Source organism: Erpetoichthys calabaricus, chromosome 9 (genome assembly GCF_900747795.2).
Source record: "Erpetoichthys calabaricus chromosome 9, fErpCal1.3, whole genome shotgun sequence".
Taxonomy (NCBI): domain Eukaryota; kingdom Metazoa; phylum Chordata; class Cladistia; order Polypteriformes; family Polypteridae; genus Erpetoichthys; species Erpetoichthys calabaricus.
In genome coordinates this window covers 6,600,340-6,625,326 of record NC_041402.2, presented here as the reverse complement: position 1 = coordinate 6,625,326, position 24,987 = coordinate 6,600,340, and the positions used below count along the sequence as shown (strand labels likewise).

General features: G+C 39.4%; 1 protein-coding gene across 1 annotated transcript in view; it reads left to right on the top strand.

Moving 5' to 3' along the window:
* Positions 1 to 22,794, top strand: part of qsox2 (quiescin Q6 sulfhydryl oxidase 2) — a 129,334-nt gene extending 106,540 nt beyond the window's left edge. The window contains exons 11-12 of the mRNA XM_028809106.2: positions 4,274 to 4,462; positions 21,568 to 22,794. Of these exons, the coding sequence (XP_028664939.1) occupies positions 4,274 to 4,462; positions 21,568 to 22,067 (689 nt within the window). The 3' untranslated portion in view covers positions 22,068 to 22,794. The remainder of the gene's footprint in view (positions 1 to 4,273; positions 4,463 to 21,567) is intronic.
* The last annotated feature ends 2,193 nt before the right edge of the window (positions 22,795 to 24,987 follow it).

Sequence of the window (24,987 nt, the reverse complement as noted above, 5' to 3'; positions counted from 1 at the left end):
AGTAGGTTTAGTTTTTCATCACTTGTCAGACTCTCTACCTTTGTTTGTATCGCTTCGTTGTTAAACGATGTTTTTAAAGCAAAAGTGACTGGTCAGCAACAATATGCTGATCTTGTATGATGACCTAGTCAGTCTCTTGATCAGTGCCGTTTTATGGTCAAAAACCAGGAGTGGCCTCCCCTCGACTTTCTTGTATGCTCAGATATGGGGATGGATATTTGAGGAGTAAACTGCAAGACAAAGATTATATTTTTATAGATAGATAGATAGATAGATACTTTATTAATCCCGATGGGATATTATGTACATTTAAGGAACCATCAACAACAAATCCAATTAATAATATATTGAACAATTATTATAAAAGTAAAGTTGAATAAATCGAACTCTGCAGCTGTAAAAATAAAAAAAAAAAATCGAGTATGTGATCAGGTAAAGTACCAGTTCCGGGTGATGGATTTGGCCCAAAAGTTAATACAGATCTACAATTGTGGTGTAACAACCACATGCCAAATTTCATCCATCTATCTAGTTGCGTTTTTGAGTTATCGTGTTTACACACACGCACGCACACACACAATTACAAAAAACAGTATTGTTGGACACTGGTTAGTCTATAACATCAAGATTCATCAAAATATCGAGGTCGAATTTTTTCATGATTACTATACTTTGTATATGAGAAAGTAAAAACGATTTCTCCTGTGCAAAATGGCAGGTGAATTGCTGTCAACAAAAAGCAGACACCTGTGAAATACAGTGAAACGTTACTCACTCCGTTTGAATTACATCTTGATATACGACAAGCACAAAGAAAGGCGGCACGCAAATCGCTTTCTATTTCACACGCTTTACGCACCAGCATTCAGCTAGCTCTGTCACCGCAAATGCTTTGTGAGCCGCCCTCCTTCACCAGCCGCCGTTCACTGGAAGAATATATGCGGGCGGCTCGTGGTGGATGACTTTCTGTTTGAGTTAAAACTTACAAGGGTTAAAAACTAACGGCAAGAATATTCATTCATAAACGAAAACTAAAAATATTTTAGTTCAGTTAGTCTTTCCAGCAACTTTAATAGTTTTGTTTAGTTTTAGTTTTTCATTTAGGTCTTGTTAATTATTTTATTTCAGTTTACGAAAATGTTTTTTTAATAATAGTTTCAGTTTTGATTTTAGTTTTCGTTAACTATAATAACCTTGGTTGCTACAGACTGAAGATTACAAACAAATTCTGTTCCTACCACCGTTTGTAATGTGAATTAGTAGATAAGTAGGGACTTTCAGGGACTACACACACACAACCATATACTATGGCCAGTTTAGTATTTGTAGTCCGCCTAACCTGCATGTCTTTGGACAGTCAGAGGAAACCAGAGCACCCAGAAGCAACCCACAGAGACCCAGGGAAAACATGCAAAAACAACACACAATGAGAAGCCCAGGGGGTGAACCCTGGTCTCTGTACTGCAAGGCAGCCACACTACCACTGCACCACCATGCAGCCCACCTTATGGAATGATGGAGCATAAACAGAACACACTTCCTTTTACATGTTATTTTGAGTAAACCATCAGTCTTCATTGGGAATTAATTTTCTTTTCTTTTCCATGTCGAGAACTTTTACTTTACCTTTTGCTTCTTAAACTATTGGTTGAGTCTGAACTTGGCTCGGCCTCTATCTTGAATCACAATAGTACTGAATGGGAAAGGTTCGCGAATACCTTGCGAAGGGTCACCCTGGACAGCTTAAAATTAAGCAAACGTCATTGCTCTGGTATGACCTGCCTCTATTATTCTTCAAAGGGGAGAAATCTAAGCCTGCCCACCCACCATCCTCTACCCAATCACAATCAGTGTTGATGGGGGGGACTGTCCACGAAGATGCAAAAAAAGGCATAATTGGGTCACGAGAAAACCGTTTAAGAACCACTGCTCAAGACCAAGTATCATATGCTTGGCTGTGCGGAAAAACTGTTCACAACTAATGGTTACTAAAAATATCTAGTGTATGTGTGCCAGTCAGTGGAAATGGAGGAAATTGCACAAGTGCTTACACCCCAAAATGTAGTATGAAAATGAATGCAGCAATACAGTTACTGTATAAACACACACACAAGCCTTAAAATCTGTTTTCTTTGCACAGGGTGTCCAAATGAGTGTTTCAGGGTGTCATTTTAGATTAGGTGTCCATAATTTTGCTGTACTTCCCATGTAATTTACCTGTATAATTACAGAATAACTAGGTGTCAACTGGTGTAACTAAGTGTAACTGGCAATGAATTGTAGTTCCACAATTTACATACCTCTTTAGAAAAATTGTGGAATAACAATTATAATTGACTATTTATAGAGTAGCGCTGCTGCCTCGCAGTTGGGAGACCTGGGGACCTGGGTTCGCTTTCTCGGTCCTCCCTGCGTGGAGTTCGCATGTTCTCCCCGTGTCTGCGTGGGTTTCCTCCGGGCGCTCCAGTTTCCTCCCACAGTCCAAAGACATGCAGTATAGGTGGATTGGCGACTCTAAATTGGCCCTGGTGTGTGGGTGTGTTTGTGTGTGTGTCCTGCGGTGGGTTGGCACCCTGCCCGGGATTGGTTCCTGCCTTGTGCCCTGTGTTGGCTGGGATTGGCTCCAGCAGACCCCCGTGACCCTGTGTTTGGATTCAGCGGGTTGGAAAATGGATGGATGGATTTATAGAGTTACTACCTTGTACTTACTGTGTAACACCTAGTTACTCTGTAATTACACAGGTAAATCCAAATCATATTATGTGATATCATCTACTGTTAAATTCTGCTCCATACGTGTACAATTTTTATACTGTATTGAGGATTTGTTCTGTTCTGTGTATTGTGTTGTATTGACCCCCTTCTTTTTGACACCCACTGCACACCCAACCTACCTGGAAAGGGGTCTCTTTTTGAATTGCCATTCCCAAGGTTTCTTCCATATTTTTTTTGGGAGTTTTCCCCCTGTCTTCTTAAAGAGTCAAGGCTGGGGGGCTGTCAAGATGCGTGGCCTGTTAAAGCCCATTGCGGCACTTCTTGTGTGATTTTGGGCTATACAAAAATAAATTGTATTGTAATTACATGGTAAGTACAACTTAATAATGGACACCTAATCTAAAGTTGATACCCTTGGGGACATGCGCAGAACATAAAAATTTCTACAGTCTGAAGTGTCTGCCTTACTTAGATATAAGGATGCTTACAGTATTTAATTTTGTCAAGTGTTTGATTGCATTTTGTGAATTGAATTTCTGAAGTACACAGTAATTGGTCTCTAATCACATATAATGACATCTTGAAAAATGTTACCCCTGTCACATTCATACTCTTTGTGAAAGATCATTTGTAGTATCCTGACATGATAGAATTAATAAAAAATAAACTAAATTTGGAATGTTCAGATTATGTAGTTATTTGATTTGAATAAGCTTGTATGTCTTCTGAGATTCTGGTAAAAAAAAAAATATATATATCTATATATAATGTATGCTTTTGTTGCTCATTCAAGCAAATATAAGCTTTTTTTTTTCATTTTAAGTTTTGTTTTTATTTTTCTTATTCTAAGCTGAAGTTCTTTTCCTGTTATATTTGGCTATTGAAATGAGCTTGTGTATTTCATGAGTCAAGGCAACACAAGGAAGCAATGGCTTCGTTCACGCTGGAGCTGAAAGCGTGCCAAATTCAGTTTTTGGCATGTACCAGATTTTGTTTGACTGCACATTTACTCATCCAAATATTCCCTGCATGCACAAAATAATAACAGCATCTAATAGACCACTGTGAACACCAAAGGCCATGCTGCCTTCTGTGCTACTTCCCCACTGTTTCAGTGCAGGATGTCTGCAAATTTGTCAGCATTGAGCACCGTTTATCAGCGCTGTATTTAAAATCCTCTTCACGTGAGAGAACAGCCAGGACTAGTGGGAGTGACAAGTGGAGAAGCTTGATGCGAAACAGTGTTCTGACAATTTTGAAATGTCAAGGGGGCATTCGATTACTTATGTCAGTGTCTGTCTGCAAGACTGTCTTGGAAATATGTGGACACTTTCACTCAAAAATGTGTAATAACTGAAATATATTGGCTAGGAAGGGGTGTCTCAAATAATTAAGTCCACCTTGATTTTCATTACAGACATGACAAACATTGCATAAACATTGTTGTAATAATATTTGGGGAGTGCAAACCTTCAGACAAGGTGTTCAAACGCAGGTCAGTGCTTTAATGTCAGGTTTTGTCGTCTTTAATCGGATTTAAAATATTCTACTCCCACAGGTTTGGAGGACAATCCTCAGGCTGTGCTGCAGACAATGAGAAAGTACATCACCACTTTTTTTGGATGCCAGGAATGTGGCCGACATTTTGAAGAAATGGCAAAGGAGTCAATGAATCAAGTCAACACTGCTGATGAGTCTGTACTTTGGCTTTGGAAGAAGCATAACATAGTCAACAACAGACTGGCAGGTATGCAACCTTCTGGGCCAGAGACAGCATTACACAAAAGCTTTACATCCTAAAATTTTTTTAACCACCTATTCATGTTGTTGTTATTAATCATCAAAAAGCATTCTTTGGTTTGATACATTTTAATATTGTTTGACTGAAAAAAGTTCAGATCACTCCAAATGCAGATGTGGACAAATTTGTTGGTACGAATTGTATCCCCCACCTTAAAAAAAATTCATTTATATAAAGTTTTACCAGTTACACTTTAGGCTTCCCAAATATTATAATTTAAGTAGACTACACTAATGTGCAAATAACAGCCAGACTCATTAGAGGCAGACTGTGTAAACTGCAAATCATACAATACTCTCAATTCATAAGGAAGACAGTTTTAAATGACATTGAACAACAGTTGCTGTGTGCCACCAGTCATTCTGATCCATGCAGGCTCCTGTGCAGGAGGGAAATTCAATGATGGGGGCTCCCTCACCAGTAGCAGAAGCTGCTGCTGCTTTCTTTTTGGTTCCTAAATACACAATATATTTCTATTCCTTTATAGGACAGTTTTAATGGGATGGTAAGAATGTATGTGGCTTACCTCTGTATCAATGAGACACTACATGTGCGCTGTGTGCTACAGGACATGCAAACTCCACACAGGGAGCACCTGAGACAAAAACCCTGTTCCCAAATTTTCTAACTCGATAGAAAATTTTTGAATTTCTGCCAATAAAATTTCAATGTGCAATGCACCGATTCAGAACTGTAATGCACTTTGGCATTTAATCAGTCTTCTGTAGATTGCCTCACAACATATCTTGCTTTGTTAATAGCTGGCTTGTACAAAAGAATATTGTGTCTTGTTCAACTGCTAAAAAGACCTGCATTGTCTGTGTTATTCTTTTATTTTACAACCAGTAACGGCGCACTGCACGATAACATGCAGTGAATACACTTTATTTGAGCATTCATAGTTTTCCTCCTCTTTCTCTGTACATTTACCATTCGTTTGCTCAGAGGTTGATACGCTTGCTGCTTCCTGAGCAGCTCTTCTTTACTCCACCCTAGCGGCCCGCTGCTTCTCTTCTTTCATTGGCATCTTTTCATGTTAAAACTGATTTAAGTTAGTTTTTGTGTTGCGATTACTTAGTACGTTTTCTTTAATCTTTCACTTAATCTGGCACTTAAGTCTTCAATCTGCCTCAAGAATGATTAGCGAAGGTGGTAGGGAATGAGAACGGTGCTCGTACGCATGCGCCACACGGCCGCCCTGCTGCGCGCTGCCGAGAGTTGATTCTACAATAAAATAAATAATCATAATAATAAAATCATCACCCCGAAAGCGGAGAGTAGACGTCACATAGTATATGTGTACCAAATTTCAAGTCAATAGGTGCAACGGTTTGCGAGCTACAGGTGATTTAAAATCCTGGACAGACAAACGAACAGCCACGGTAGCATATTATATAAGAAGATTAAAAAAAAAAAAAAACTATTTCAAGCTATCCCATAATATGCCACGTGTCCCATCTACTTAACTCTTAAAAGTCACAGTCACTCTCTCTTATATAGTGTCTTTCATATCTATTAGACAAATATAAACGAAAAACCTGTGTTTGTGTATATGGAGCATACTGCTGTGCTCAAGGTTAACTACAGCCACTAGATGGCGCTTGCATGCACTTTTTAAATTTTTTTGGTGCCTCAGTTCTCACTACGAAAGGTAGGTGTGTGTTTGTGTATATGGCGTAGTCTGCTCTGCTCACACTCACAAGTTGGTGTGAATTCTACAGAAGATTTAGAAGCTTATACAGGTGTGACTTGCACTTGGTGAGATGGTGTATACATGCACTTCATTTTTTTTCAGCACTTGCATGCACCTCACTTCTCAGCTTTGTGGTACATGATGATGTTCCAGCCTGTCCTGCGCAATTTGTGCCACAGTTGCACTCGACTACTCAGACAAAATATGACCTGTCCTGGCTCACTTAGCTGACACCTCTGCAATATTCACCCACATAGTTAAACCCGGAGTCTTCAGGGTTGTTTTTTTGTCCCAAAGGCTACATACTGTTACTCTATAAGTGTGGATGGCCTTTTTTTTTTTTTTTTTTAAATTACATTATTTCAAGAAAACAGTCTCCTTCCACACTAGCTTTATCACATTATTTATAAAAGTATCTCGGCCCTCATCAAATCGACTCAAAACACATGTGACATAGCCATTCACCAACACTGGGCATTCATTCATTTGTGGAAAAATCATTGAAAGAATGGCTACACAGGTGGGCACAGGGATTTATGACATAACTTTAGAGACTGGTAATTTAATTTGCTTTTTGTGCATGTGTATGCAACTTTCAGACTATATAGATCGCCATTTAGAAGCATACAAATAGGCCACACAATAAATGTGGTGGAAAGCACTTCCTTTATGTCTTGTATGGTTTTCATCCATGAAGGATGCCCAATCAGGAAATGAGGCATTGTAATGAGCAGGATCCAATCACTGAAGGGCCTCCTAATAAGCACGAATCAAATGAGAGTGTGATTAGTCTGCATTTTCAAAACTCTTAAGGTTTTTCACCCATCCGCACTACAACACCAAGCCAGTGTTTTCAGAAGTATACAGCTCCGGATGACGTTTTCAGGGTTAAAAATGCCAGTGTAGTATGGACAAAAGGGAAATATACTAAAGATACTAAATCCGTAGTTTTAAACAAAAATGACATTTTGAAAAAAGCCTGTATATCATTTACTCCATAAATACATGTAATTGAATTCAGCATAATTTTTTTATATGACTCAATGTTACAAAAATAGTTAATAATCTAAAATGTGACATCCTGTGTCTTTCATAAAAGAAATTAACAAAAACTAGAAATACCCCAACTTTTAAAACCGTTGACTTGAGTACCCAGATGCACCAAATCTGAATCCGTGAGTAAGTTTTCTAACTTAAGTATAAAATGATGCAGGTGTACTCTGCTCCTCTTTGTTTGTTGCTCGATTCTGTGTAGAACGTTACATTCATGCTACATTTTGAGATTTTTCACACAAGTTATGCATCTTATTGTTAGTTTGTGTGATATTTTGCATGTTTTCCCAATACCATTGCTTGTACCGTGGCGACTGAGGAACGCACACGTCTGTTAAACATTAGTTAATCCCATGGGTCGGGTGCATGTCAGCTGTGATATCTAGAGGAAATAAATCCTGAAGGAAACAAAAAGCAAGATTTCTTAAAGTCATTGTTGTCGGTGGCCAATGTGAAGCTCTAAAAATAACTTGAACGAACTGCAAAGACCCTTAAGAGGCAGACAGTTGTGGCCTTCTATTGTTTTCCAGCCTAACGTTGAAACAAGCGACACATGTTAAACTGTAAATGTGTCGTCTGTGAGTTAAAGTCTTTTGTCCGGGGTTCCAGTTGTGCATCTTCATTGTTTTCAGAGATGTACTGCATTAACATTTGAATATAGTAAAGTTGTTCCTTTCTGAAAAGCCTTGTGACTTTCAAAGCAAAAGGGGTCTGCGACCTGAACTAATGAAACAAAAGTATTTTATTACAAAGAAATAATTGGTAACACTTTAGTTTAGGTACTGCAAAAATGCGGCTATTACTCAATTACTCTTACGTAACAAGACCTTAACAAAGGCTTCTTTTGGTCTTGATAACACTTACAAAACATCAGCAGATGGGTTATTCATCTCTGTGCAGTTTGGAGTTTTGTCATGATGGTAAAATTAATGTGAAGGGTGAATTTCCCCTTGGGATTAATAAATCTATCTATCTATCTATCTATCTATCTATCTATCTATCTATCTATCTATCGTTGGATCCATAAATATTTGGACAGAGACAACTTTTTTCTAATTTTGGTTCTGTACATCACCACAATGAATTTGAAATGAAACAACTCGGATGCAGTTGAAGTGCAGATTTTCAGCTTTAATTCAGTGGGGTGAACAAAACGATTGCATAAAAATGTGAGGCAACTAAAGCATTTTTTAACACAATCCCTTCATTTCAGGGGCTCAAAAGTAATTGGACAATTGACTCAAAGGCTATTTCATGGGCAGGTGTGATCAAGTCCGTCGTTATGTCATTATCAATTAAGCAGATAAAAGGCCTGGAGTTGATTTGAGGTGTGGTGCTTGCATGTGGAAGATTTTGCTGTGAACAGACAACATGCGGTCAAAGGAGCTCTCCATGCAGGTGAAAGAAGCCATCCTTAAGCTGTGAAAACAGAAAAAACCCATCCGAGAAATTGGTTCAATATTACGAGTGGCAAAATCTACAGTTTGGTCCATCCTGAGAAAGAAAGCAAGCACTGGTGAACTCAGCAACACAAAAAGACCTGGACGTCACGGCAGACAACAGTGGTGGATGATCGCAGAATCATTTCCATGGTGAAGAGAAACCCCTTCACAACAGCCAGCCAAGTGAACAACACTCTCCAGGGGTAGGCGGGCGTATCGATATCCAAGTCTACCATAAAGAAGACTGCATGAAAGTAAATACAGAGGGTGCACTGCAAGGTGCAAGCAACTCATAAGCCTCAAGAATAGAAAGGCAAGATTGGACTTTGCTAAAGAACATCTAAAAAAGCCAGCACAGTTCTGGAAAAACATTCTTTGGACAGATGAAACCAAGATCATCCTCTACCAGAATGATGGCAAGAAAAAAGTATGGAGAAGGCGTGGAACAGCTCATTATCCAAAGCATAGCACCTCATCTGTAAAACACGGTGGAGGGAGGCAGTGTGATGGCTTGGGCGTGCATGGCTGCCAGTGGCACTGGGACACTTGTGTTTATTGATGATGTGACACAGGACAGAAGCAGCCGAATGAATTCTGAGGTGTTCAGAGACATACTGTCTGCTCAAATCCAGCTAAATACAGCAGTCAAATTGATTGGGTGGTGTTTCATGATACAGATGGACAATGACCCAAAACATACAGCCAAAGCAACCCAGGAGTTTATTAAAGCAAAGAAGTGGAAAATTCTTGAATGGCCAAGTCAGTCACCTGATCTTAACCCAACTGAGCAGGCATTTCACTTGTTGAAGACTAAACTTCAGACAGAAAGGCCCACAAACAAACAGCAACTGAAAGCCGCTGCAGTAAAGGCCTGGCAGAGCATTAAAAAGGAGGAAACCCAACATCTGGTGATGTCCATGAGTTCAAGACTTCAGGCTGTCCTTGCCAGCAAAGGGTTTTCAACCAACTATTAGAAATGAACATTTGATTTCCAGTTATTTAATTTGTCCAATTACTTTTGAGCCCCTGAAATGAAGGGATTGTGTTAAAAAAAAATGCTTTAGTTGCCTCACATTTTTATGCAATCGTTTTGTTCACCCCACTGAATTAAAGCTGAAAGTCTGCACTTTACCACAATGAATATTAAATGGAACAACTCTGATGCAGTTAATGTACAGAACCAAAATTAGAAAAAAGTTGTCTCTGTCTCTGTCCAAATATTTATGGACCTAACTCTGTCTGTTTATATGGTGCCTTACATACCTGCTTCTCTATCCTATATTTACTTACATGTTTGTTTCTTACATAATGCTGTTCCTGTCTGTCTGACTTTCTATTAGTCTTTCTTTCTTTGCTCCATTCATTAATTTGTGTCTTAATTCTACCTTGTACAGCACTGTCATTACAAGTTTGTGCATCATTTAGGACAACCTGTCAATGTTTCCATTGTACTTTAAGGTATAGTCGCAATAAAAAGTTTATTTATAATAAGACAATAATTTCTTACATTTATGTACAACAACAACATTTATTTATATAGCACATTTTCATACAAAAAGTAGCTCAAAGTGCTTTACATAATGAAGAAAATAAAAATAAAAGACAAAATAAGAAATTAAAATAAGACAACATTAGTTAACATAGAAAAGGAGTAAGGTCCGATGGCCAGCGTGGACAGAAAAAAACAAAAAAAAAAACTCCAGAAAGCTGGAGAAAAAACTAAAATCTGTAGGGGTTCCAGGCCACGAGACCACCCAGTCCCCTCTGGGCATTCTACCTAACATAAATGAAATAGTCCTCTTTGTAGTTAGGGTTCTCACAGAGTCACTTGATGCTGATGGTCATACAGACTTCTGGCTTTTAATCATGTAGCACTTTTTTCACTACTCAAAGAGCTTCAGTGAGTGGGGAGCCACTTCAGCCACCACTAATGTGCAGCACCCACGTGGATGACGCAATGGCAGCCATTTTTGTGCCAGTAAACTCACCACGCATTAGCTGTTAGGTGGTGAAGTGGTAAGAGAGAGTCCGTTAGAGCCAGATGATAATTTAGTGGGAAGAATGACTAGGCTGTGGTGGGCAATTTAGCCAGGACATCAGGATACACCCTAGTGAATGGTGGATCTCCAGTGATATTTTATGACCACAGAATTCAGGACCTCGGTTTTACATCTCATCCAAAGGACAGCATGATATTTACAGCACTGTGTCCCTGTCACTGCACTGGGGCATTGGGATCCACACACAGACCACAGGGTAAGTGCCACCTGCTGGCTTCTCTAATACCTCTTCCAACAGCAACCTAAGCTATTTCCTAGATGGTCTCCCATCCAAGTACTGGCTGGGCCGAAACATACTTAACTGCAGGTGGATGACCTCTTCTGAAGTGCAGGTTGTCAAAAAGTGTAATTTTCTAAAAAAATATTTCCAATCTTCTCATCATCTACAGCCACTTTTGGTGAGGGTCGCAGCAGCAGTATTTCCAGTCTTAAGCCAAAAATTTTATATGCGCAGAAATTTGGTTTTTTTTTTTTTTTTTGACTGCATTCTGTTCCTTATGTGTAAAATTGTTGTTTTGGAGAACAGTGGCGCATGTTGCTCTGGCGTCCTAGACTTGCATTCTTGTCCAGCTGATGCTAGTATGGAGTAAGCATACTTTCTCCGTATCCGTAGTTATTTTTCTAAGTGTAGTTTGGCTTTCTTCTGACACCCCAAAGACACGTGTGTTAGGGGGATTGGCAATTCCAAATTGACCTTTTGTGAGAGAAAGTGTGGAAGTGTGAGTCAGTGGGTCCAGCAATGGACTGCTGGCCTGCCAAAGGCTGGTTCCTGCTTTGTTCTCGATACAACCGGGATGGGCTCCATTCCATTTGATTAGGCTTGAGACAATACACTACGCCCACACTACACAGAAAAACTAACGTTACATTTCCCTTTAAGAAAAATAAGAACATCAGCACACTGAATGAAACTTTGTTCCTGTCCATTTTGACAATATACCCCGAAGTTGAAAACACAGACATGTGATTTTAAGCAAGCACTGAGAATTTGGTTGCTGTCACTCTCCACTATGGTAGAGGATTGCTATTGAGGGAAATGTGAGATCCACGGCTGTATAATTTAATTCCTCTTTGCTATAATCTAGCCCTATTTCTGAATCCGTATCATTGAAAGTTATGTCATTGTGCGGCTTGTGTGAACTGCTCCCTGTAGCATTTGAGTATATCATGAGAACTGTTCCAATATGAGGATACGTTTGTGCTTTGGCGGTCCCGACAGAGTTCAATTTGAAAACAAGCCTGTGCATTATGAAGCAAACTGCCACTTGCCGTACACATCTGAGAATTTGACTCACTAAGTTAATCCTTAACCTGCAGTGCCAGCCCACTTTCACTTGCAGTGAGTAACGTTCATATTAGCGTCTTTATACTGACAGTAAATAACGGTTCCACCAAAGTGTGGTTTGTTTGGCCTGACCTTACTTAATTCTAGTTTTTAAATCCACTGTCTCTGATGGAAGACTCTCGTTTGTGTTTCGTTTCATTTGTTTTAATGTCTCGAAATTGACGACACAAGACCAAATTTCGTATTGATGGTAGTTGCTATCATGAACACAACTTTGTCTCATGCCTACCCTGACCATGAATAGAATTATGAAGGTTTCAGAATTGTTTTTTTTTTTTTTTTTTATTAACCACAATAGTGACGATATAATCTGTATACACATAACTTTATATTTAGGGAAATGTAAAAGTAACATTAATATTATGGCCATTTTGTTGTTTTATCATCAGAAAATCTAGAGATTTTACATCCTTTTGGAAATGATAGCAAGCATCCATTACTTTTTTTATGAGCCTTTTGTTCCTCCAGTAACACCTGACCTCTACCGTGGCAAGCATATTTTACATTTTTATTACCACCCTAGAGCTTCACTCACTCTCTCTGTTGCATACGGTAATAGTTGAGATACTTCAGATTTCAGACATGTAATTTTAATAAAGTCTATGCACCATCCCATAATAGTCAGAGACAAAAGTTTTATGTATGTTTAGACATCGGACTGTTAACAAACATGACAAGCATGTAAAGAGCAACAGCACACAAACCACCGAGAAGGTGCCAGTCTCATTATCTGTTAGACTTGGCTTTTAACTGGGAAACTGGTTGGAATGAAAACCGGCAGCAAGTGTGTACCATAACTGAGGACCCCAGGTAGAGAGTATGTACACATTTAGATGGCACAATGGTGTACTGTATTAATGTATGGGACAATTACACTTGAAATAAATTGTCTGTATATGCCTGTGAAGTACAGGAACATTTATAAGTAAATTTTAACACAGCAGCTCTATCACATTTTAATTATTTTATACTTTCAGCAAAGTGCATTGCACCTCATCTGTGGGAATACATTTTAGTTATGAAAGCAAGTCCGGTATTTCTATTGCTGGAAGTACACAATGACAATTAAAATCTGAATTCAATAAGGCTTAAGTTTTGTTTACAATGCCAATAAAAAGAATAAAACCCCTTGGAAGTTTTTTTACACATTTTATTATTATACCTCATTGAGTCACAGAGGATTTATTTTGTCTTTTTTGACACTGATCAACCCAAAAAAGGCTCTTTTAATATCAAAATTGAAAAGGGATCCCTGCAAAGTGATCAAAATTACAACTATAAAGCATAAAATAATTGTATAAGTATTCATTTCTATACAACTGATGTACCTTTAGCAGCCATCACAGCCTTAAGTCTTTGTCTGCGTGTCTCTGTCTATCAGCTTTGCACTTCTGGACATTTTTCCCCTTCTTTGCAAAACACCTCAAGCTCAGTCAGATGTCATTGGGATCTCAAGCAAACCGCCTTTGTCAAGCCCTGCCGCAGTTGAGGTCCACCACTCTATGTCCTCTATTGTTGGAGTGTGGCTTTTTTCTGCAGTGGGTGACCAATCAGGGAGCGAGACTTCGTAATGACCAGGATCCAGTTGGGGAATGGCCACAGGATGAGAATAATGTAATCAGAGCACAAGTAGAGCCTGCATTTTCAGAAGTTTGCATTTTCAACATTTGGTACTGCAAAGCTGAGCTGACTTTTTCAGAAGTATGCATCTCCAGAGAGCGTTTCAAGTCACTATTTTCGAGGGTTAATGCTGCGGTAGAGAAAAGGAAATGTGATAACGGAGACTGATATCTGTGTCTGTGTCCAAGCTACTACATTTTAGTTTAAAAAAACAAAGTTTAGCTTTGACTTTTTGATCAGCTTGTCTAGTATTTAAAATGGTATGCCAATTTTAGAGCTTTTGCAGAGTGTAGAAGGTTTTTTTTTTTTTTTTTTTTTTTTTGAGTACCTGTATATAATTTCTCACATCTACACTGCCTGGCCAAAAAAAAAGTCGCCACCTGGATTTAACTAAGCAAACAGGTACGAGCCTCCTATTGGATAATTACTGCATGGGCGATTATCTTTCAGCTGGCAACAAGTTATTTAACCCCAGCTGGTGCAATGAGTTGCTTCTCATTTCTTAAACAACCATGTTGAAAGACGCATCTCGTGGTCGTGGAAAAGATGTTAGTCTGTTTGAGAAGGGTCAAATCATTGGCATGCATCAAGCAGAGAAAACATCTAAGGAGATTGCAGAAACTACTAAAATTGGGTTAAGAACTGTCCAACGCATTATTAAAAACTGGAAGGATAGTGGGGACCCATCGTCTTCGAGGAAGAAATGTGGCCGGAAAAAAATCCTGAATGATCATGATCGGCGATCACTTAAACGTTTGGTGAAATCAAATCGAAGAAAAACAACAGTAGATCTCCAGTCTATGTTTAATAGTGAAAGTAAGAGCATTTCCACATGCACAATGCGAAGGGAACTCAAGGGATTGGAACTGAACAGCTGTGTAGCCGTAAAAGAACCACTAATCAGTGAGGCAAACTGGAAAAAAAGGCTTCAGTTTGCTAGGGAGCATAAAGATTGGACTCTGGAGCAATGGAAGAAGGTCATGTGGTCTGATGAGTCCAGATTTACCCTGTTCCAGAGTTGAGAATCTTTGGGATGTGCTGGAGAAGGCTTTGCACAGCAGTTAGACTCTACCATCATCAATGCAAGACCTTGGTGAAAAATTAATGCAGCACTGGATGGAACTAAATCTTGTGACATTGCAGAAGCTTATCAAAACAATGCCACAGCGAGTGCGTGCGGTAATCAAAGCTAAAGGCGGTCCAACGAAATATTAGTGTGTGACCTTTTTTTTTGGTGGCGACTTTTTTTTTTGGCCAGGCAGTGTATTACCCACTCGAGTCTACAGTCCTGATGATGACAAAAGGTGAAAAGGGAGACTACTAAACATACTAGTGTGGACATTATCTTATGTTCCCTTAAAATCCCAAAACCAGCTAGTGATTGCTAATGACCTGTGGTTTAATGATGATCAGGATTCAGAAGTTAGCCTGCAGGGGGCACTATTGAAAAGAGAGGATACATTTAAATATCTAGGACCAGTGATCTCCCAAATGGAGAATTAGATGCAGAGATAACCCACAAGATGGGTCCAGCTGCAGACGTCCGCAGCTCTGCAATTCAGTAACTCCGCTGGACAGCCAATGGGGTTGCAAGTTTTTGTTGCATGGTTTACTTGATTTGAGTCAAATAACCCCCTGAACTTTAATCTTAACCACAGTGAAACCAGATGTTATCACTGACCTATAATATAAAGCAACCACCTCGTCAATGGAGTGCAGCTCTGAAGGTCTGCAGCTGGAGTCTGTTGTAACCCACAGATTGCAGTTTGGATGGAATGATTGAAAGAAGGTATCAGGAGTATTCAGGCAAAGGTTAAAGGTCAAGTTTATAAGACCAACAATGATGTATGGAGCTGAGACATAGACAGTAAAGGGAGTGCATGAGAAGTAGTTAGATATGGCACAAATAATGTTGAGATGGATATGTGGAGTTGCAAAGATGGACAGAATAAGGAATGAGACAATTAGAGGTTCAACAAAAGTGGGAGAGATATCTAAGAAAGTACAGAAAGTAGACTGAAGTGGTATGGATATGTGATGAGGGGAGACCATGAATATCTTGTTAAAAGAGTGATGGGAGTGGAAGTCCAGGGGAAGATGAAAATGAGGGAGGCCAAAGCGGAGATGGCTGCATAAAGTGTAAAAAGATCTGAAGGAAAACGGTCTGACTGGGGAGAAGGTGCAGGACTGAGAAGGTTGAACAGGCACATCAACCCCGCATAGAAGTGGGAAAAGACAAAGAAGATCGCTACATTTATATGCCTGTCTGCAGAGCCCCAATTTTGAGCAAAAAACAGATTGGATCAATCTGTTGGAGATGTACTGTTACATCCCTTGTGCAAAACATTGAAAAGCAAATTGCAAAACCGAGAACTGTACATAGAATATAATGATAATTTAAAGACACCTTGTCCCAATGCCAGAATGTCTGTCATAATTAGCTGGGTGAAGATGGGCACAATAGGAGTAGACGTTATATAGCCTAATAAATGTAGGCCCAAGACTATGAAAAATGGTGAGAATAGGTAGAAACAGTCATGATGGCCTCTAATTTTGCAATAATCTTTTTCTAAGAATGACATATGTAGTAAAAGTGAAACTTTTTTTTTTTTTTTTTATATAAATTTTATTTTTGAAAAGTAGAACATTACCATGGCATTCTACGCAGTCATATAAATAATAACATAACCGACATAATTTATTTCAAAATCAATAATGAGAAAAAAAGAACAATAGAAATACAAACGGAACAAAAGCAAAATGAGGGAAACGGCAGTAATTGTATAGTGGTAGTTGGTAATTACTCTTGTGATATATATTTTTTTATTATTAAAATTGAGTTAGAAATGTATACAAACACGTTAGTGTGATTTGACAAAAGGACAAAGAAAATATCTGAAATGTCCATTTTTGGAAATTGCACACAACTCCATTTCAGGAAAGCCTTTCACAGCTTAGGTCCCTGGCTGAAGTGTCAGTTGCAATGGTGCAGACTCTCACAGATGTTACTGGAGGTTGGACATTTCTCTGAATGCATGCAAGAGAGTGGTCACCCTGCCATTGTGTGGCTGTCATGATCAATCACTGTACTTTAATGCCTGGCCTTGTGTTGGGATAAGGGGCAACAATTATCCGCCTCATTACACAGGCGTGATTATTCTATATATGCTCTTCTAAAGACACCCTGCCAATGGCACAATGAAAAGTGGAGTGAAGCAACAAATGGACCATTAGGACAATTCAGTTTCAGTTTATCACTTTCTGGGCTAGTAACCTGGCTGTATCAAACATAAACAAAAATTTAGATGGTTTGAAAAAAATAACAAATCCTAAACTCTGATCCATTGGGGTAAAGGAAAATACTACATTTAAAATGAATGAAGTAAGTTGTATTCAATTCGCTTTGTACAGCATGCTGCGCTGATACATATTTATGAGCATTTCTTAAACTATACAACATTTACACACACTTGAAGCTAAACGTTTGTTTGCACTTATGCTAAAGATGTTCACACTTGGTGTTTCATAACCGCACGTCCAGTTTCCCTACATAGCCTGCGTTAAGTCGGTTAGGGCATCTGCTTTATTTCCAGGGGTGGTACAGTGACGCAGTGGTGGGGGTGCCCAGGGTTTGTGGAATATCCTTTCTCCATAAAAACAAGAGATTAAGATTTTTACATGGCACTAAAAGATTGATCCATACTGTAGACCATCACTGACGGGAGTTATGAGGAACTAAGACTGAGGCCCACCTAAGTTCAGAAGCAGGAGGTGAAGTGTGGCCTGAATGGACAGTCACATTAGGTAGCACATAGGCCAAGCAGCACACCCCAAACCGTCTAAGCACAACAACCACTAAGTATTGTCACGTTCTTAGGTGTGTTGTAGAGCACTGGAGTGTCCAAAACCTCCATGCAAAGGAAAGAAAGCATTTTTCTAGTTCTGAGTTTTCTCTACAGCAGTGGTTCTCCATCTGTGGGGTGGGCCCCCTAGGGGTGCGTGAAGTAACAAAAAGGGGGGCACGAAGATGTGGAAAAAAAAAAAAAGAAAACGAATCGAAAATATGAAAAATACATAGATAGATAGATACTTTATTAATCCCAAGAGGAAATTCACATACTCCAGCAGCAGCATACTGATACAAAATATATATATAATATATATATATATAATATATTAAAGAGTAATAAAAATGCAGGTAAAAACGGACAATAACTTTGAATAATGTTAACGTTTACCTCCCCACCGGGTGGAATTGAAGAGTCGCATAGTTTGGGGGAAGAACTATCTTCAGTCTGTCAGTGCAGCAGGACGGTGACAGCAGTCTGTCACTGAAGCTGCTCCTCTGTCTGGAGATGATCCTGTTCAGTGGATGCAGTAGATTCTCCATGATTGATAGGAGCCTGCTGAGCGCCCGTCACTCTGCCACAGATGTCAAGCTGTCCAGCTCCATGCCAACAATAGAGCCTGCCTTCCACACTAGTTTGTCCAGGCGTGAGGCGTCCTTCTTCTTAATGCTGCCTCCCCAGCTCGCCACAACTGTCTGATAGAACATCTCCATCCATCCATTATCCAACCCGCTGAATCCAAACACAGGGTCACAGGGGTCTGCTGGAGCGAATCCCAGCCAACACAGGGCACAAGGCAGGAACCAATCCCGGGCAGGGTGCCTGATAGAACATCTGCAGCATCTTATTGCAGATGTTGAAGGACACCAGCCTTCTAAGGAAGTATAGTCGGCTCTGTCCTTTCTTACACAGAGCATCAGTATTGGCAGTCCAGTCCAATTTATCATCCAGCTGCACTCCCAGGGGTTTACACATCTATTGAAACCAAAACAAATTAACTTAAACTACATTCTGATACTAGAAAAATAGTTAGATAAATGTCAATAAAAGTTAAGTAGGTATAATAAAATATGCATCTATGCATATTCGGTTCACGAACGTCTCGGTACATGTACAAATTGGTTTACGACCAAAAAGTTCGCCAAACTTTTGCCTCGGTTCACGACCACACACTCGGTGTACGAACAAGCCCGTTTCCCTTTCGGTTTGTGCACGCCAATGATGTCCGCACTTCTTACATTGTTCTCGGTCAGACGTGCGTGCTTTCGCTGTGAACTCTGTTTTCCATTTCATTTCACTTCTGGTTCGTACGTGCCATTACTGTATTTAAGCACGTGTTCAGCCTCTCCCTGTTCATTGTTCTCAGTCAGATGTGCATGCTTTACCTGTGAACTCCTTGTGCTCTACAGTATTTCGTGTGCTTTTGCAGTTTAACCATGGCTTCTAAGCAGTGTAACCTCCTCTCCACCCAGTTCCTCCTCACTTCATGCCAGAACTCGACTCATGCAAGGTTAGTTTTCTTGGTGGTTAGGGTTAGTTTTTGTATTACGGATTTTTCAAATGTTCATTTTTCGGTTTGTAGCGTGAATTGTTGTAATGTTTTCTTGGTTGTTTATTAAGTTACGGATTTTTCAAATGTTCTTTTTTTTCCCTGTGATTGGGTTGTAAGGCTATAGTGCGAACTGCTGCAATGTTACTTTCTTGGTTGGTTTTTAAATAAAGTTCAGATTTGTTCAAATGTTCTTTTTTTTTTTTTTTCTCTCCTCTGTGCTTTAAACTCATTTTACAAAAAAAAAAAAAAAAGCGCGTTTATACAGCGATTGGGTCATAAGGCTATAGCGCGAACTGCTGCAATGTTAGTTTTCTCTGTTCAAGGTTTTCTCAGTGTTATTCAATGTTTGCACATCATAATAGTAAAGTAAATGTAAATTCTATGGTTTCATTAACTATATTTGTGCTTAAAAATCTTTAAAAAAAAAAATATATATATATATATATACAGTAATCCCTCCTCCATCGCGGGGGTTGCGTTCCAGAACCCCCAGCGAAAGGTGAAAATCCGCGAAGTAGAAACCATATATTCATATGGTTCTTTTTATATATTTTAAGCCCTTATAAACTCTCCCACACTATTATAAACATTTCCCGCACAATTATACAGCATAAACCCTTTGTATTCTCTTGGATATTAGGTAAGATTCGTTGAAATTATGTATGTAAACACAGTTTATATACAGTTAAACCTAAATATTATTTTAAAGATATCAAGCGTCTCCGATATCACATATGTTACAGCCATTACGACAGACAGGCCACCAGCAATAAATACGTACAATGCAAGAAAAATCGTATACAGTAAAATGTGTGTACAGTGACACTAAACTATGTACATGTAATAAGTACTGTATGTAGATAATTAATTCTGGTTACTCACCAACAATGACACGACGACTTGTCCGATAACGATGAGTTTAATTTTACTGCACAACAAAGGAGAGCGTTACAGCTCTTCTAAAGGAGCCTCTTCAGGCGACTGTGTAGCACCGCCATTGTTCTTCTTCCATCAGTCTTGAATCCAAATCCCTAAAGCAGATTCCATCCAGACTACTGCCTTATTACATCCACTTGCAACTCGTTTTGTGCCCTGGTTAAAGGACACTGCGGCCGTAGATCTTGTATGCTTTTCCTCCTTTTTAAATAAAAAGAATCGTGGAATCATTGATGCCGTAATGGTGTCCTGCAGCGGTGTAGCTGTTCCCTTCCTTCAACATATCCAAAACTTTTACCTTTTCTGCAATCATTTGCATCTTCTGTTGGTGCTTGGACACGGCCCCTGAAGCAGTAGCAGGAGCACGTTAATGCTGAATGAGTGAGATGAGACTTCCTGGTTAATGCAGCACTCCGTCGCTGAGCCAATCAGCACACAGGAACTTTAACTGTGTGCTCTGATTAGGTAGCTTCTCAGTCATCCGCCAATAGCGTCCCTTGTATGAAATCAACTGGGCAAACCAACTGAGGAAGCAAGTACCAGAAGTAAAAAGACCCATTGTCCGCAGAAACCCGCGAAGCAGCTTAAAATCCGCGTTATATATTTAGATATGCTTACATAAAAAATCCGCGATAGAGTGAAGCCGCGAAAGTCGAAGTGCGATATAGTGAGGGATTACTGTATATGTATGTGTGTGTGTGTGTATATATATATATATATATATATATATATATATATATATATAATATATATAATATAATAATATATAATATATTTTCGTACCATCTGAAACGGATTAATTGTATTTACATACAATCATATGGGGGGAAATTGCTTCGGTTCACGACCAAATCGGTTTACGGAACAAATTATGGTCGTGAACCGAGGTTCCACTGTATCATTAATTAAAAAAGAACAAATTATTAGTGGGCTCCTTTCAAAAAAAAAAAAAAAAAAACCTTAGTGGGGCGTGATTAAAACTGTTACGAAAACTTGGGTCGCAAATACTTTTAAAGGTTGAAAAACGCTGATCTACAGCAATAGGAGTGGGAGAGCAGTAACTCATAAAACAGTATTTAGGCTGCATGCCTTTTAGAGGTGAAAAAGTGGCTGAGTATAATTAGTAAGGGTACAGTTGAAGGAGCATGTACGTTTGGGAAAGGTCCATAGACCTATTGAGGTAATAAACCAGTCCAGTTTTAGTTTTCTGCAAGTTTAAATTTCTCACTTTGGTATGGCTCGAGAGAAGGCCGGTGGAAATACTACCATCTGAGCATGCATATTACGCCACCTTTTACCACTAAATTGGCCTCAAATGTGTGCATATACTGGGGTCTTATTCTGGCTTCGTTCTTGCTGGGTTAGACTCAAGACTCCCAGCACCCCTGCAATAGAAAATGTGTAAAAAAAAAAAAATGTATCCCTGGATGTTAGTCAGACATGTTTTAAGTGCCTCATGGGTTTTGTGTGGCTTACTAACCTGGTCGGTTACTATTTTACAGGAGCTCTCAGCGAGGACCCTATGTTCCCCAAGACTTCTTGGCCAACGCCAGATCTGTGCCCTGCCTGTCATGAAGAGGTAGATGGACTTCACACATGGAACGAAAAGGAAGTCCTTGCATTCCTCAAACGCCACTACGTCTTTTCAAACATGTCTCCCAAGTACACTGCTGAGCAAGAGGGCCCTGTGCCAGGCAACCAGGCAGATAAGGAACCTGCTGCAGTCAAGGTGGGGGGTGATGCTCCCAATCCTGTTGTCCCGTCTGTCAGGCCAGCGCTACCTGAGAAACATCAAAACAAAGAGAAACCAGAAGCCAATGTCATTTCACAAAAGGAGCAGAAGCCTGGTGTGACTTTCCTCGTTTTGGGGTTCTCCAACATTGACATGAGCCTCTGTGTGCTCCTCTACGTGGCGTCGTGTCTCTTCCTCATGGTCATGTTTTTCTTCTTTCGAATGCGTTCCAAAAGGTGGAAAATTAAACACAACCGTCTGTATGTGTAGCAACAACAAAAAAAAAAAAAAACAGGTTGTGGTGGGATGTTAATGTGGGCCATGTCTTTGTTAGCCGAAAATTAAAGCGCCAAAATCCGGAGAGGGGCTTCAGGTGGTTGCAAGTCTAAAAACCTGTCATGGTTTAGAAAATGGCACAGTATTATATGAAAAGATTTGTCTCTGAATCATTTTAATTCTGGAAGGTCACCAAGGGGAGAGTGTTGTATGCTGAAACCAGCTTAATTAACATCAAGTGTTGACTGCTGCAGCGTTTTTGTTTTGGAAGTCACTCACTTGGCCATTCGAAATCTCCGTCACTTGCTCCATCATGTGGTGCGTGCATTCTGATCTTTGCAAATCATCGTTTTTTTTATTGTTGCTTTAGTCCACTGCCAGTACGGTCATAATCCTGCCCTTTAAATCATCTTATTGTTACTTTATAAAGTAGCCAGACTGACATCATTGAGGTCATAGTTGTACCTGGAAAATTCAATTCCTCGTCCTAAATGCATACGGTGAGGGTGTGAACAGCTGTGGGCACCCAGTGGCGCGTGGGGGAATCTGCTTCTTGCAGCTCCATAAAGCATTTAGTGCAATACGATACAAGACACTTTACCGTGTGATAGCATGCAGGGTTTTGTTTTTTCCTTTTCTGACATGTTCTGGCGGAACCTTCCATTTTGTTTTTCTTGTATTGTTGTTGAAGCTATTCACCTGATATTCAATGAAGTTATTTTTATTCTCAGGAAAATTGAATATAGCTTTTTTTTTTTTTTTTGGTTTTTGTATTAAGTGACGTCTGTTTTTATTATTTTTCAACAAATGAAAATGTGCAAGCTAACCACGTGTCCCTGTTGGAGGAGAAGATCCTTCTTCCGTTATTGACCTGCTGCTGTGACTTGGTAGCGACCGATGTGATTTTCTTTTCTTCTTTTTTTTTTTTTTTTTTTAAATATGATCTGGTTAAATGATCCTTACCACTGCTGGAACCCGTTTCCATTTTCCAAAGTAATTGACGGTTCCACTTGTGATGCATCAGGAAATGAACTTGTCTGGTAAGAATCTATGGTTAGTTTAGAGGAACACAGGTAAGTTTAACTGCCAAATCTGCTGAGCGCTAATGGACAATAAGAAAGCCAAGGTCCAAGATCTTGAAGAACTGCCTTCTTTTTGTTTAGTTACGGACTCTACCCAGGTGCCCTTACCTCACTCACGATTTCCTTGTGTTTACTTGTACTGTAAAACCAAATGACACTCCTCATCATGTGTTTTTTTTTTGGATAGCATTAGTCAATGGGCAGCCTCTTTTTAATCAGTGATTTGTTTTGACGTAATAGCTCATGTCCCATAATGCCGTGAGCCTTGAAACCTTGAAGTTCACCCTCGTAGCTGACGTCCCTTGTATTCCGAGGGCATTAACACAGTGAAGTTCACCCTGACAGCTCACGTTCCAGTAAGGTGAAGTTCAAGGGTGGTGTATTTTGATCATAAATCTATATTGATTGATATTTTGAATTTGTGTTAAATATTTATTTCCTAAATCCCATCAACACCAGAATGTCTTTGCTTGCTTTTCCGTCATTTGACAGTATGAATGTTCACATTTTAAGATTATTTTGTTGATTGAAGTGTATATTTTAATTGTATCCCTGGTCTGGCATGCATTTTGCGTAGAACATAAGCAGTTCTCCGTTTTATGATCATGTTGGAATTGGGAATATCAAGGAAGAAGAGTCATTTATCTTTGGAATGTCCTTTACCTGAAAAGGTAAACTGTAACTGTCACACTGTAATAGCTGGAAATGGCTCTATTTTTTTAATTTAACATAACTATTTATTTCAAGTAGGCTGTTGTTGTTTTCTTTGAAAAGTGACATACCTATTGACTCTTAACAGTGTATTTTTATTTCCCTCTATTTCAGAATGAAAAATAAACGTTTTTTTTGTAATAAAATGGATGTATGATATCTTCATGATTTGTCACAGATTAAACTTAAGTTCGACGACTTGTGTCCCTGCACCTTCTGTTTACGTGCCGATAAGGTCAGTAAGTTTGAATAACGCAGTGAATCATCCAAGCCAGTGTCACATTAGACCAGGGGTCGCCAAGTCCGGTCCTGAAGGACCACCGTGGCTGCAGGTTTTCATGAGTTTTAACGAGTGCCCTGTTTGTGCTGCTAATTTAATTTCTTGTGAATTCATTTTAATTGAACTGCTTCTTTAAAACTTGTTCCCCTGAATTTCTTCATTATTCCTCTGAATTGCTTCATTTCTTTTCGTAAATGGCACCCAAACAGAAATGAAATGTGAAGTGAGGGAGCCGACAGAAGACCAACTAAGTCAGGGCCACAAACTCCAATGAATTTCATTCCAACCAGTTGCTTAATCAGGTGCTGATTCTTGTTGTTAATTAAACCCGTTCTTTAATTCAGTGGCTTGTTGCTGCTGTCATGGTGGTGGCGCAGTGGTAGTGCTGCTGCTTTGCAGTAAGGAGACTGGAAGATTGTGGGTTCGCTTCCCAGTTCCTCCCTGTGTGGATAGCACTTTGAGTACTGAGAAAAGCGCTATATAAATGTAATGAATTATTATTATTATTATGGTGCATTAGCAGACATTTCCGAAATTGTTGATTTTTCACTTTTCTAGGAGCACCGTTAAAATGTTGAGCAGATCGGCATTCCCGAGACCTTCACCTTTCTTTATTTTCAGATATTGTATGATGCACACCAGTTGTTTTGGCTCATTTTGTATCTCATTATTGTTTGGCTGCCAATTAAGGAAAAAGAAACAAGGGGTCTGAGTCTTCAAGAGCAAGTCAAATGTAATAGAAAAGAAGTTAATTAGCAGCAAAAACAGGTCACTAATTAAGAAAAGGGTTAGAATGAAAACCTGCAGCCAGTGTGGTCCTCCAGGACTGGAGTTGGCGACC